The 15766-nt window shown below is 37.3% G+C and overlaps 1 protein-coding gene across 2 annotated transcripts in view; it reads left to right on the forward strand.

Annotated features, from left to right (window-relative positions):
• Positions 1 to 15394, forward strand: part of LMBR1 (limb development membrane protein 1) — a 68303-nt gene extending 52909 nt beyond the window's left edge. For both annotated transcript variants that reach the window (XM_032688286.1, XM_032688293.1), the window contains 8 exons: positions 1455 to 1535; positions 2548 to 2624; positions 2888 to 2965; positions 3870 to 3943; positions 4175 to 4265; positions 5739 to 5805; positions 10039 to 10200; positions 12084 to 15394. In XM_032688286.1, the coding sequence (XP_032544177.1) occupies positions 1455 to 1535; positions 2548 to 2624; positions 2888 to 2965; positions 3870 to 3943; positions 4175 to 4265; positions 5739 to 5805; positions 10039 to 10200; positions 12084 to 12166 (713 nt within the window). In that variant the 3' untranslated portion in view covers positions 12167 to 15394. The remainder of the gene's footprint in view (positions 1 to 1454; positions 1536 to 2547; positions 2625 to 2887; positions 2966 to 3869; positions 3944 to 4174; positions 4266 to 5738; positions 5806 to 10038; positions 10201 to 12083) is intronic.
• The last annotated feature ends 372 nt before the right edge of the window (positions 15395 to 15766 follow it).

A 15766-nucleotide genomic window follows, 5' to 3' on the forward strand; every position in this document is an offset into this window, starting at 1 on the left:
TTTTCTTGTACTGAGATTGCTGGATGGATGAGCAGACAACAGAAAATAAGGAAACAATGAGACTGGACTACAAAGTAGTGCTAGTGTGCCAGCAGCCTAAGTGCTGTTTACTTTTTGTAGCCAAATGATCAAGATATGAGATAAAAGCCTGGAGAAGAATATTAATCTCATATAAAAAAATATCTGGAGCATGGTGCTACTACAGGGTAGCCCACAGCCAAAGGTGAGGCCGTGGGTAGGGAATGGCCAACAGGTGAAGGGTGTGAATGTAAATTGAGACAAATGATAACAGGAGAGGACTTTGGATTTGTTAAGACCTTGAACTGTCACTGCCACAGAGTGTTTTTGCAGAGTGAGATTGGTCTAGAATAGACAGGGAAAAATATGAACTCTTATTTTCAGGTGAAATTATTTAGAAATAAAAAGGATGAAAGCGGAGCAAAGGTGAGTGGAGAGTGTTTCTAACTTATCCCAGGAGGAATATTTCCAGTTTGTGATTGCAGAGAGTGAAAGCTAAAGGAGGAATAATGAGATGGGAACTGAAACAGCAGATTTCTAGTCATCGTTGCAGAGCTGTGTCAGTACCTGAACACTGTGCAGTGTTTGTGGAGGAACTGGCATCAAGGAGGGAAACCACTGGGAAAGAGGAGTGGTTGGAAGAGCAGGGAAGGGTTGAAGAGAAAAATAATGGCAAGAGAAAATGGGCTGGGTTTCCTAGAGGCTGTGTAGGGATAGGAAAAAAAGTCACTGAGCAACTTTTAAGGAAAAAATTAGCAGGAAGAAAGGAGTTAATATTATGGTTGTCAGTTTTCAGCTGCTGTAGAGGAGAGAGTATGAGGAGTTGCACAGCAGTGACACAGGTATGCTGTAAAGTGTGAAAAGGAAAGTGGAAGAGTTTGGCCTTGTGGGTTTGTGGGCAATATCTGATTGTGGTTGTCAGAGGGGGGCTCTGGTGCACGGAGAGACTGACAGATCAGGCAAACTGGTATGACCAGAAGATATGTTACCAAGCAGGTCAGCAGTATGCACACTGAGCTTGCTGAGGAAAGGGAAGGTGGGGCAGAAGCTGAAACTAGAGCTCTAGACGCTTTGGAGGCAAAGCTCCACTTTACCTTTGTGTTGCTGAATCATATAGGGATGCAAGAGTGAGGCATTTGACACATCCTACCTGTCACGCTGTGGTTGTTGGACCTGTGCTAAAGCTCAACCATAGCTGTTCTCAGCAGGACAGGCCTGGATCACAGATCACACTGAAACCTCTGATGTGCTGAACTCTGCTGGTTAGACAGAGTTAGAGGCTCTTGACTGCTTTTTGAAAAGCAGTTGAAGAGTCTCAAAGAAACACCTGCAGTTTCAAGTCACAGGTGTTAATGTGATGCTTCCTAAATCTGAATTGTCACCGTGTCTCTTACACTACTTAGTCTCATCCAAAATACTCTGTTCTTTTTTAAAAGGTGTATCTTCCACAGTGGAATACCAGACAGTAGAGTTGGAACGGGAACTTGAAAAAGTGAAAAGCAAGAAAACAAATCTAGGTAATGAACTTTTCCAGTGTTTCCTGTGAATTATAGTTTAATAAATGACCTTAAGGTGCTGTGTTTAGCTTGTAGCAGTGGCTTGTTTGATTGCAGTTTGTTCTTCACCAAATTTGTGCCCTACAAATTGTCATAGTTTCTATAAATACACGACACAGAATCCTTACCCCCCTCCAACAAACAAATTTAAGTAGCGAGTCTGATTTGAATCTTATTTTCAACATAATTTTAGAGAAATTGAAACACTTGACTTCCTTGCATGGAGCTCAGTACTGTGGTCTTCTCATAATTAATTTTATGTTTATGATTATTTGTGTTAATCTAAGTCAATACTTTTCCTTTTTGACTTCTTTCTGTAAAAGTCAAATTGTGTTAAAGAGCAGTAAAATAATTCTTAGCAGGTTTGTGTCTTTTAAAACTGAAAAGTGATACTTCTGGTGATGGCAGCAACTCAGCAGAGATTTCCTTACTTATTTAAAGGTTTGTGGGATTTTTGCATTTGTCACTTTGTTGTGTGGAAACTAAGACTGTGGTAAGAACAAATTGTGGGGTTTTTTTTGCACATGCTGGTGATGTCCAGTGAAGTTGGTCTTGTCTTTCTTGCCTTACAAGAGGAAAATACCATTTAAATATCAGAAATTCTGTTCTGTCCCTTTAGGTCATGCTAATATATACATGTAAACAGCATATTTTTAAATTCAGTGTATTTTCAACTTTGTAGAACTGCTGTGTGCCAGGAGAAGAAAAAGCTAGGGTAAATCATGCAAGAGAGCAAAATCTGTTTGTTTCTGTCTCCCCAGCCTTTCTCTAGAGAGGCTTCATATTTTTGGCATTGCTTTGTACAGCTCTGCAGGGTGGATGTTTTTATGAACTGGTTGGTGTTTATTCCAGATAAAGTTACTGTTGTTACCTGTAGTTAAATCAAGAGTTTATAGAAAGCTGAATGATTCTTACTTGTTATATTCTAAGGTGATCTTTACTATTAAGCTTCTGTTTTTTCTCTTCTGGACAGAAAGGAGGAAAAAAGCTTCTGCTTGGGAAAGGAATTTAGTCTATCCAGCTGTCATGATATTGCTACTGATTGAGACGGTAAGAACTCTTGCTCCTTTTTTTTTTTTCTCCTTTTATCTTTTTTGTTTTCCTCAACAAAAATTATGAAGAATTCTTTGTTTGTAGGGGGGAATAATTTTAAAATTTTTGGGTGATGTGTGTTTAAGCAACAATCTTGATATTTCTGGATATTTCTGGACCATTATAAAAGAACTTGACATTATGGAGTCCAGTGGGGATAAATGTATGCATTTCAAGCATGTGGAATACTTTTAAATAACAAGACTATTTCTACTTTATAGTCCATCTCAGTTCTCTTGGTTGCTCTCAACATTCTTTACCTGTTGGTAGATGAGACTGCAATGCCAAAGGGATCAGGGGTAAAGTAAACTTTTCTTATGATTTTTATAAGTTTAGTAAAGCTTTGGAGTCCTTACAGAAGTGCAAGTGAGAACATCTGCTTTAATAACACAGAAACTGATGAGCCTTGACCTTGACTTTGCTTCTAGATTTTGTTCCTGTGCAAACACATTTATTACATGTCATGTTATAGTGAGTTCATATTAAAACTAGAGCAGAAGCTTTATGTAGAAACAGTGATTCAGTAAAGCAAAGCTGTAAAGTTTGTACTTTACTCACGTCTTCTACTTTCATACAGACTAGTAATGTTCAGTTTAAGAAACTATGTTAAAAAACAATATGAAAAGCTTGACTTGGTTCATGTTCTTCCTAGAAAACATGTCATTTTTTCCTTCTTTACTATAAAAATACTTGAAGAAAGTAAAGAACAGCTCATTGACTCATAGTACCTTTAATCACGAGGGCTGTTTTATTAACTTTGTAGTGCTTTCCCTGGGGCATAGCTGGGTATGAGCTGCCAGAGCTGTACAAGGTGTTCAGTGTGGTGGCCACTCTGCCTATGGCGTTGTGAACAAATAGAAATGTGTAACTTTGAGGCATCTTATTTTAGTTTCCAAAGCAGTGGAGTATGTATAAAACACAGCCTGGTGGGTAGGTGCAGAGTGCATCCAAAGTGCATCATTATCCCTTCTGTCTTGGCAATAAATCTCACTGCAGTTTCAAAGCTGCTGATGCCATTGCATGGGATGAGGGACTTGCAGGTTAGGGCATCAGAACACCCCTAAAACACTGTATTCAGAAAAGGTTATATTCATGGAAGATGTTAATTTTTTGGTCCTGGTAGATGTTAACTTTATGAAGTGTTATGTATCTTATTAAATTCTGTGATTCTGTGAAATTATGCAAAGTTTTTTCTTCTTGTAGGGGCCTGGAATAGGAAATGCCTCCCTATCCACCTTTGGCTTTGTGGGAGCAGCGCTTGAAATCATTTTGATTTTGTATCCTTTCTGTAAGAATTCTGTCTGTTAACAAGTATTCTGTCTAGTTTTCTGGAACACTGGTAATTTACTAAGACGCTTGTAAAGAAGAAAGAGATAGGTCAGTCCTTCTCAAACACTTGAAGTGTTTTTGTTTCTTTTTTCTTTAGTTCTTAAGACTTTTAGGAGACTGCTGAGAACTTGAGTGAAGCTTGCATTCCTTGGAGGTTCCTTTTTCCTTGATTCTCACAGCTATCTCATGGTATCCTCTGTTGTTGGCTTCTACAGTCTTCGTTTTTTTGAAAATTTCACTCCCAGGAAAGATGACACAACTATGACAAAGGTGAGGTGCAGTCTGGGACGGGGATGGCCCCCTCCTCTCTTTCTTGCCACCCAAGACAAACTGACTCTCTTAGTAATTGCCCTGAATGGCTCATTTGCAGTGATCAGTATTTGTTTGTAAGCTGCGTAAACACAAACTGGAAGATTTTCAAAATGCTGAATGAGTGGGAAAAAGGATGTGCTCTGTTTAGTTTGGATGGCATCCATTCACTTGTAAAAAGCCGGGAATGGCAGAGCTTGTTAACTGGCTATAGAAAAGCAAGTGAAAGAACTTTTTTCAAAGAAAACGTATTGCTAATGAGTAACTTTGATTGTGCTAACTGTACTTCAGGGAGCTTGTTTGAGTTCTGAACAACGTGGTTTCTAGAAGTAATACAGACAAAGTAATTCAAATTTGAATAATTAAACTAAGACTGAGAAGGGCTATTCAGCAACATTTTGCAATCTGAAGCTAATTTGACTTTCTGCAATTTACCACTAGCTTCTGAATAATAAATGCTGTTACCTAATGCCTAGGTTTTTGGCAAAATATTCCCACAGCTGACAAGGGGAGGTGATCAGTAACTAAGGAACAGATGTTGAATTTAGTTAGTTTTTCAGTGTGTTTCATTCTTTGTTTTTGTTGTTGCCTTTTTGGTTTTTTTTAAGTAATGGATGAAGATATTTTTACTGTAAGTTGTTGGGAGAAAGTAGGTCAACACACAGAATGGTTATAGTAGATAAGTTGTAGAGAGTTGGAATGCTCTTATTGTTTCCTTTTGATTGTTTACAGTATGCCAGAAATAGTGTAGAGATAAATAGTGAATGCACAAATGTCTACCTGCTTTCAAGAAGTTTTCAGGTTCGTTTTTTTTTTCTTTTAGATACTGATAGAAATAGGACTGAAGAAAATGATCCCTTGTGAAAGAAAGTTTCAATTACTCTTTATAAAGGCTTCACAAGAACTAGAGCAAAATCTAACAGCTGTGAATTTTTTCGTACTATTTAAAGTAGACAACAGGCATTGAATTGAAAGGAAGCTCTTTGTTGTAATTTTTTTAAATAATGCTAATCCTGCAAGCAGTTACATCCAAGGCTTAAGCTGATGATGTATCAGTCGTCTCTTCTAAGCCCATGGAATGATTCTTTTATAGAACGTTTGCAGGAATTAAGTAAACAGTTGATGGTTTGCAACGTGGTAGTTTTGAATCATTTTGAATCTAAGCATATGTAACACTTTGATTAAAAGCACACGATGACATATTTGATTTTTTTCGTGGATCATCTTTATCTTGTGTAACACCATATGGGAAAGTGTGACAGAAGTCAGCGAGACTAACAATATATTACTGTATTGTTAAAGTAAATTGCTTTAGGTTTAATTTGTAGAATGTACCTTTTAACAATTCTTCTTTTTCATCTTGACCACTGTTTTTCTTTGTTCCCTTCAGCAATCTCATTTATCATTTAACTACTGTTTATAATTTTCAAACAGATCATCGGGAACTGTGTCTCAATCTTGGTGCTGAGCTCTGCTTTGCCAGTGATGTCAAGGACACTGGGTAAGTGAAATGGAAGTACAACACACTGTAATAAAGGATGTTTAATTGAATTTAAAAAAAACAACCCAACAAGACAAAAGAACAACCTATAGCTGCATTTTAATTTGCCATCATTTTCAATGGGAAGAGCATGTATGGCCAGGCTTCTTTTCTACACCAGAGTGAGCTGTTGAACGTACATTCTACATACATGAGCTGCAGAACATATTTTCTAAGAAAGAGGTGCGAAGCATTTTCTACAGAATATATTCTTTTAAAAAGGTAGGTCAGATTTGAAACTTAGAACAGGAGATGATGAGAAGAATAGTTATGAAAACTGATTGTCCGGGGAAGTCTAAAATAATTTCATGTTCACTGTGAAATTACAGTGCTCAGTTTCTGTCAAAAAACACATTCAGGGATTCCAGGTAAAACATTTGAGATAACATTGAGTGAAAATGTCTTTTTAAAAACAGCTAATGACCCTTCATTTGTTAAGTTTTTTCTTTATCAGCAATGATACCAGGCTACTTTCATTTTCTCTAAAATAATCTGCTTGTATTTTTTGTTAGTTCATTTTTCAAATTAAAAAATTCGGAGTCCAGCGTAGCAGAACTGAAGAACTTCTGATTCTGTTGTTGGGAACTGGCAGTAGCATTTGAAGTAGTTAAACTGTTTTAACTGGTTTGAAAGACGTTTTTTATCTTCACCTTGTTCAGTAAGGTAATCTTCAGCTTGAATTCTTGAAGTTAGATTTCAAGGCTGTTATATATTTAAGTGGTGCAGAATTCTTGCAGCTAATGTGAATTTCATTGGGAACACTAAGTGGAACTAAACAAAAGTCTTCACCTCGGGCTGTACAAGTCTTAAATACAAGATTAGAAGTTTTAGCTCAGGCCTACAGACCAGCAGTGCGTGCCCAGCAGTTCTGTAGCTGATTTTCTTTTCAACCAGAATACTGTTGAATCAAGAGTAGTTAATGTTTTCTAGTAAACTACACTGTATATTGTCACACTGGGTGTATCTACGGATGAGGAGTTTTAGTAGATTTAGTAGTCATTTCTATAACAGACAAAAACCCCTCTGTAATGCATTTTGGAGCGTTGAATCTTAAAATATGCATTTTTAAAAAATCTTTAGTAAAACTTCACAAAAGTGCAAAAGAATAATTCAAGTATTTAAAGTAGTGCAGTTTTAAAATATAGACAGTACAATAAAGATCTAAGAAGTAAAACGGTTCTAGCACATAGAGCAAGATGTTACGTTGAAAAATCAGTGGTTTAGAACAGAATTAAAATGTTAGTTTGTGTCCAGTGAGTTACTGCATTCAAGAATTGTTTAAAAGAAAATAAAATTAATTGTTAATGATCCATGAGATTAAGAGTTGATAATAACCGGATTCTGTGGCAGTAAGTGTACACGCTGGGTCCATTGTTGTCTCATAGGAAACAGATTAATGGTAAAACTCACTTAAAAAACAGACTAACAAATGAAATTCCTGAATAGTTTGCCATAGAGATAAATAAAAGAAGAAAAAAGATGGAACAATTAACACACAGCTAACAAATGCACAGTCACAGCTGTCCAAACAGGATTAATAGAGTGTATTAGAGTACAGTGAGTCATGTGGTGCTTTGCAGAAATATCAATGTGTGTTGCACTACATGCCACCGCCCTGTGACACTGAATAGATGAAAAGAAATAAATATGTTAAGCAGATTCATAGTCTTTTCTCTTTATTAAAAAAGCAAGTTTCTGGACTATACTGAAAAGGCTGGACTTTATCCTTATGGGAAAGGTGAAAAGCAGAAGTTATCTAATACAAGTACTGACCTTCTTCAAGTTTTAAAAATGGAAATAGAATTTTTTATGTTTCATAGCATTCTTATTAGATATGTAGGTGATGGGTGTGTCTAATCTATCATTCTTCCAGAACTCCAGGAAAGTTTTCAGTAAAATAAGTTATTCTACTTAAATAAGTTAATTCATTTTTCCCAGAACTTTTCAGTCTTTTAGCAGCCCTTCAAAAATGTTTCCCATTAGCACCATACTGCTAACCACTGAGAAACAAATTGGGAACAGGGCACTTAATAATCAGGAACACAGAAACAAACAATTGCAGACAAAATGGAAATTTCTAATATACAAAAGTTCTCCTAGAATTCTATTCTTGAGCGTTATGTTTAAGTAAACAGGGATTTTAAACTTCTTTATATGTACAGTCTAAAAACATACTACTTTTTTTAACCTGAAGAATTCTCTAATAGTTTATTTTGTAAATTGTCACCAGCTTTTGTGTATATATATTTGGAGCAGTAGAGATGCAGGTTTCTATTCAATTACTAAATAGTTTTTCAAATTAGTCTCGGGATTTTTTTCCTCTGTGGGCTCAGTAAGGTACTTCTTCTGTAAGAAAGTCATCCAAAGCTTTTTATCTCTTCCTCTCACAAGTTTACAAAATGTTACTGTGTCAGATCTTTTGTCATGAGCAGTGACATATTTTATTTGTAAGAAGAAGTTGAATGTAATATATGGACAGTATTTTCCCACCTGCTCTAACAGAAGTGTCAGGGTTCATTTCTGTTTGTCCTTGTAACAGTGCTCTGTGGGTTGCTGTTCTTCTGGACCTCTTTGTGTCAAGGAATGTTATTCCTTTTCCAGAGAACTCTCTCCCCAGTGTTCTGCCTGTTTTGTTTCTTTTCCTTTAAAGCTCTGGAAGACTGTACATTCGAATCTGACTTCCTCAATTTTTCTGTAACCTCACAGTCTGACTGAAACACTGCTGCCTTTGGAAATGTTAAGGACACTGTTTGCCTTCAAGTGGGAAAGCAGTTTATTGTCCTTCATCTCTTTACCAGTTAGTTCAGGCAGCCATTTTCTTCTTTTTGTGCTAAGATCTTCTGAGCTTTTTTGATATTTCTCCCTGTTGCTATTTTGATCAGCTTCAGTGATTGTTTTGCTTCATCCTTTGAAACTTTTTCTTTTCATTTTCTTCATTTTGGGATCTTTTCCTTAGATACCAAGTTTGATTCCCATGTTTTGAGTACAAGAAGTAGGTGTATCTTTTAACATTGTGATAACTAGCTGCAAGTCTTTGGTATCCAGTCACAATGAGATTCCTAAGTGCCAGGCCTACCCTTGAAAGGAGGGTAACTGACCCTTAATTCTGTCTCTTTTCGTTTATTATCACTGTTGAAGTCAGTTCTTAAAAGACCCCAAACCTTTACGAAATAACAGAAAACTCACTTCCAAGAGCTTCAGAGCCAGGGCTGTTTTGTCATTGCCTGTCATTGCAATTTGTCATTGCAAATCTCCTTTTGCCTGTTGTAAGAACAAGTTTTCCTGTGACATCATCTATGCCAGAAGTTTTTGGGGAATGTAATGGTTTAGCAATCATAGACAATGGTTTTGTGGGTATCATCTCAATGTTCTGCCATTTATTCAGTGTGGTACTTGATAAGACTTGACAAAAGAACAGCCTATGGTTCTTCCTCTCCTGCTTTCTGGGATGGGCCCTACAGCTTGTAGACATTTCCATGTGTTGGAAAAATTGTGTTCATTTAACTGTAGTGATTGACAGACCTTTGATCAGCACAAAGCCCGAGTGTCAGGGTTTGAGGTGCACTGTGAAGGAGACCTGTCAGCACCGTCTTTCAGCCACATACTCCATGGCTGTAGTGGTGGGTTGATCCAGGAGAAAAACTGCAGTTGCAAAGATGTCTTTAAACTTTGGTTTCAAAAGCAATGGCTCTGGAAAAACACTTACAAAGGCTTAGTGTTTTTACCGTAAGATGTTGTGGCTCTCATAGAAAGGCTCTTTCCTACCTGTATTTTTTTATAAGGAAGCCCATGGGGCATTTCATCCTTTCTGGAATAAATAAGGATTTCATAGAAACTGAAGTTTCAAGCAGTTTTCATGCTAAATCTGATTTTTTTCCTAGTTATATTTATTTATTGAAATTATAAAAGCCGAGCTCTTACCTAGAACAGACAATTTCGACTCACATTATTCAAGCATTTTTCTAGGAAATTTGGGAAACATTTTGGTAAGGATTTTGGTATACAGTTTTATAGTGGTCAGTGAAGTAGAACATGATCTTGAGAACATTGTGTTGTGCATTTAACTGTGTGTCTTCTATTGCGTTGTCTGAAAGAAATTTGCATTCAAATGTAAATGTAATAGAAAGAAGTTTTTGTGTTTCTTAAAAAAATGTTATAAATATTTTGATCTAAATCTTACATGCAATTTAACAGGAATCACCAGATTTGATCTGCTTGGAGACTTTGGAAGGTTCAACTGGCTGGGGAACTTCTATATTGTACTATCTTACAACTTGCTCTTTGCTATCATGACAACATTGTGTCTGGTCAGAAAGTTCACTTCTGCTGTGCGAGAAGAGCTCCTGAAGGCATTAGGTAACACAGCTCTGAGAATTCTGTTTGTGCTTGAAGATTTCCTTTCTCCACCGTTGTTGCCTTGATGTGCATGCTACTGGTAAAGTTCTGGAAACTTCTTTTGGTGGAAGTTTCCATAAGTTAAAATGAGGATTTATAGCATTGTGGGTTTTTTTGAAGAATCTGGAGCTAAGGTACAGTGTTGATTTTAATGATATGTGAGACTTGCTGATCTGCAGTTGGATTTTCAGCCTTTGGAGAGCACAGTAATAAGCAATTATTACAAACCAGAACTGCAGCTTGTGTATGGGTTGGCTGGTTTTTGTTTAAAGCAACTTATTAGTTCCCTAAAAATAGTGGAGGTCTTCACTGCTTCGTTGTGATACTTTTTTCCAGCATCAGAAACATCATCAGAAAATCTTTGTACAGAATATACAGAATCTTAGTAGATGTCTGAGTCAAACCTGTACCCGATTTAACAAAAAATTTGATCAAATTGCGCATTCGTATTTCTTGATCATAGAAGAAAGAATTGAAACACATTTGATACTAAGAGGATAAAATGTACATATGTATTGTTGTTGCTACATCTTATCTTTACTGATTAACAAGTCTCCTGTCTTTTTAGATCCTTAGACTGTTATTTGCTTATATTGAGAAGATTCGGTTTGCAGCATTCAAAAGTTACTCATGTTAATTTTCACTGATTACTGCTTTCAGAGTTGTGATGCTGAAACAACCTCCAAGCACTTCTCAGAGTGCACTTCTGCTGGTAGCAAATTAGGTTAAAATTATTGTAAAATAATGATAAATAAAGTGTTTAATAAACAACTATCTATGTTGAAGGCAGTGTAACAGACCTGAAAATGCAGGAGCAGTAGGATAGGTGGTCACTGGATTTGACACAAGTAGGGAGTTATAAACCCTGAAACGTCCAGATTCCTGACAAAAACTGGATTTGTTTTCACTGCTGTACATAACAAACAGTGTCAAGAATGAGAACCAAAATTGGCCTACGACTAAAAAGAGTTCATATAATATTGGGAGTTACCAATAAGACACTACTGAGGATCTTTAGGTTCTTTAGTAGTGCAGTCATTCCAGCGATGCAAGAAATTTAACTTTGTGCATCGTGGCACTTGAGTAAAACATTCAGTATAGTCTACATTAAATAAATAAAAAGCTCTTTTCATTTTTGATCCTTAATTTTAGAGGCTTGATAGGAGACTTCAGAGAGGAACTGTAGCAAGCAAGGAAGGACTGACGTCATGCCTCTTGTGAATAAAATATGTTTAAATTTACCATCTTTCCCCACCTCCCCTTCCCTCCCCCCAAAAAGAGTAATTTAATTACTTGCCTGGGGCAGGATGTGAGACTTGAATTAGCACTAATAGTAGAGAACTGTGCAATAAGAACAAATGGCTGGAAACTGAGATAAATCATAATAATGTAGGCCTAAAAATGTTATTAGACATATAAACACTTTAGAGAGGTGATATGGTCATCACCAATGACATTCGGATCAACAACGGGTGATTTTCAGAAAGACTCTATAGTTTAAAAGAAGTATTTTAGGTAATTATTTAGGTCTTTGTAGGTTGACAGGGTAAAGTATTGCAAGCCTTTCTTGGTTCTTAACATCTAAGTCTGTGGTTTAAGCAATGTTAAGTTAGGATTCTCTGGCTTCCATACTCGTCTGTTTTAATGGGGTTTTTTCACTTAAAAACCACTGAGGGAATTTCCCAGAAGTAATTCTTACCGGAGCTAGAAGGTCAGTTCTGGTCTTCAGCAAATGTGAAGTCCTTAACCACAAAGTAGAATTTGGATTCTCTGTATTCTTTTGAACTCTTGTATGCATGAAACTGGGAGAGTCTGAGTTTTATCTCATTCTTAATATTTTGCAGGATTAGATAAACTTCATCTATCAAACAATCCAAGAGACTCGGAGACAAAGCCGTCCGCAAATGGCCATCAGAAATCACTGTGATAACAATCACCTGCAATCAACAGAGCTGAAAACATCAACCTCATGGCATTCCCGTCATCTCATCAGCATTTTTAGATTTCTTTTAGTTGTTGTTAGTTTGGGCCCAGCCTTGTCTCATTTTTGATGCTCTGTGCTTCTGAGGAAGTTAAGTGTGTCACATTCTTCTCTTTCCAGTGAACTTTTGGTCTGCTTGTTTATTTCCCAGTAAGTTAATGCAGGAGGTGCCTTGAAGACTGGAAACTGAAGAGAATAACGCATTCCTTTTTATTTGTTGAAAGTCTCACATCTTTATTTTTAAACTTGTTACCATTTTGAATGCACAGTACCTCCTGTGTTACACAAACACAACTATAAAGAATAACTTTGGGACTTGGTTAAAAAAAAAAAAAGAAAAGAAGCACTTGAAGCCCAATATGACCCTTACTGGAAATATAAAGTACCTGGAGTAGGCATCCTTGACAGGAGACAAACAGTTCTACAAGAATGTCTTAAAAATAGCAGTAACTGGTGGAGATCACAGTTCTCTTTGTGTTGGATACAGTAGGCTGTGTCACGGTGCTTTCTCAGAAGGCCAGTGTTTTCAGCTGTCTGTCCTTAGCTCTAAATGCCAGGTTACTTTACTGGTGGTCAAACAATGTCTTATTGAAGTCCACATGAAGATTACCTTCAGTGTTAAATCTGAGCCTAGTATGCTTTGTAAAAAGCTGTGTAGACCCCCTGTCACAGCTCTTACAGTTCTGTGAGCTACTGTGCTGTGGAGGTCCTTTACCCTTCCCAGTACCCCCTGTAAAATTCTTGATGAACTACTGTGTGTAAGCAGTACTTGTAATCAATGCAAGGAGCACAGGCCTAGGAGGCTGCAGTTGCAGTTTTCTAGTCTTTAATTTGAAGTAAATTTCTCTGAATTTGTACTCCAGTTACCAGGATTTCTGTTCAGTGGCACAGTTCGGTGTCTGTCACTAGCCTGTTTTTTTTAATGTACACATGAAGATGTATATAGGCCTATATGTATAGATATCGTAAATTAAGATTATAGAGATGACATAGGTGGTTTGATAAGTAAAACTTGTGTGTTCAATCTTGGTAGTTTGAATTTCTGCAGTGTTACAGTTTAACTGCTCAGAGGCCTTAGATTCAGGATGACATTGGTGGGTGGTAACATCCTTTCTCATAGCATTACTGCAGCCTTGGGAATCCTGTAAGCAGTTTACAGTAAAGAAAAAAACAAAGTAAGTATTCAAAATCTGGTTACGTTTTTGTCGTGCTTCAAACAGATTGGAATGGGGCCGTGTTCAGTGAGTGCCCATCATGTAGGGAGCCAGAAAATGTTCCTGTTTATTTCCCATTTCTATAAAACAACTGTGTCAGTCTGTCTGTGATTTGGGGTTTTATATGTGATCAGCTGGGGACAACTTGCTCTCCAGTGGGGTTCCGAAATAAGGTAAACCTTGTGTCAGAAACTCTTTGGCTGTTCTCCTGAGATGACTTCTCTGGGCTGTTGCCCTTATTGCTGTCTGTGTGAATGTCTGCTTGGTTTTTTCACTAAAGTGCTTAAAAATCAAGCTCCAGTACACATGAGGATTTCCTTCTTTTTTTTTTTTTTTTTTTAGCTGCCTTTTCTGACTTGAACTGGGGCATAATGTAAATATTGCTGTAGTAAATATGATGCTAGAGAGTTACTTTTTTGTGTGTGTGATTGGTATAAATTCAAGGCTTATTGAACTGACTGTTGATGTGTTGTACCAAGTCTTGGAAGACAAAGTAAAATTGCTTGATTTCACTAAGATTTACAGACATCTTTTCTGTTGTTTGAGTTTAATGCTGACACTTTAGAGAGAAATCTTTATCTGAGTCGAAGTTCTGCAACTAAGAACAGGGAGCTGTAACTGAAAGATGTTTTAAAATGTGTTTACATTTAAAATATTGGGAGATATATTATTAAGGGCACCATTCAGGTATTCTCAGAGCTTGTAGCCCTATGTGTTAGCATTATAGTTAAAAACAACTGAAATGTGTCCACTTCTTCATGCAAGTCATTGTATGACCAAAATTGTCCTCATGTCTTGATGGGGCTGGTGAATTGTGGTGTGTGAGGCCAGTTAGCTATATAGAAATCTTTTTGTTACAAAATTAAGACAGTTATTTTAAATACACTCTGTGAAACTGAAGAAATTAATATTACGAATACACCAAGGGAGTGTGAACCATCCTTGGTCTTGCTCTTCATGCCTTTGGAGAGATGTTTGTCCTGACACCAGTGACCCAGGAACACAGAAAAGGGTGGATTATACTGTGTGTGTGTGGTTTCTGAAAGTGAGTTGGGCAATTACTTAAACTAAGCAGAGGCAGTTCCTGCTGAGAAGCACCCAAGCTTCAGGCAAGGCTTTAAAACTTATTTTCAAAACAAGCATTGCAGCCTTGACTGTCCCCACCCCTTCTGCTGGATGTTGCAGGCAGATGTATGGGTTAAGCTATGTATGGAAAGATTTTACACTGGAATCTGTGGGATGGTTGAGATGCTGTGTGGTTTCCAAGATGGTTGGGAAATTCAGAACTACCCTGTGCAACTGCTGACAGTGTTTTGATTTAAAATGAGCTATTGATGTTATGACACTGTCCACATTAAAATACACCTTTGGCCTTGAAAATGACATGCTTATGCAAAACTTTGTTACTGCATGTAAGATACAGGTCACTGTATACTCTTCACAGAACATATTGTCACTTAAATACAAGCAACTGGTAATTCATTAATGGATATTGACAGTACATTCCTAGTATTTTGACTCATGTAGAGTCAGGTGTTCTATACCTTCAAGGTATATACAGCTGATCTTAGTAACATTAACATCTGCCTCACTTCTTATGAGGCAAAAGCACATCAATGCTTCCATCTTCAACTAGATACCACGCAAGACCAAAAAATAGATGTAAACTAAATGTTTTAAGTTAGCCGTTTCTTGGCTTTATTCTGTGTTGGTAGCACAATATTAAATGGAGTGGCAGAACTGTAATATTGTGGGGTTTCTAAGCCTAAAGCACACATGCTTATCACTTTTAAGCTAAAAAGTAATGGTATTGGTTACTGTACAAGTAACAATTTTTGCATTCATAGGAAGCTTTGTTTACTGTCTGTAATGTGATGTTTATCTTTGTCCCTGTTCCTCCAATACCTTTGACCCTGTTGACTGTTTTAGTGTCATAGAAATTAAAGGATTTGACAAGTTGTTTTCCTTGTCTGGTTCCCAAGTACCACCTCGAGCACCACGGAGGGGAGGGCAGGAGCTCCTGCAGCCTTGTGCTCAGTGGGATGGACAGTGACACTACCTCCAGTGTGTCACCAGGAGTGGTGAGTGCCAAGGGGCTGCAGCCCTCCTCTGTCCCACCAGGTCTCTGCTGCTCTCCCGTGGTTCTCTACAGCAGCTGATGCTACTTGAGGAGCTCACATGTGCCCACTGCTGTGTAGTAAAGACACGATGGCCCTTTTCTTAAAGAATTTACTGTCTAAATTAGAAAGGAATAAGGTAGAAACAGGTAGAAAGGAATAAGGTGAAAACCTCTTCCTGCATATGGGCTTTCCTTGAATTCTTAAATTTTTTT

The sequence above is a fragment of the Chiroxiphia lanceolata genome, chromosome 1 (genome assembly GCF_009829145.1).
Source record: "Chiroxiphia lanceolata isolate bChiLan1 chromosome 1, bChiLan1.pri, whole genome shotgun sequence".
Lineage (NCBI taxonomy): Eukaryota > Metazoa > Chordata > Aves > Passeriformes > Pipridae > Chiroxiphia > Chiroxiphia lanceolata.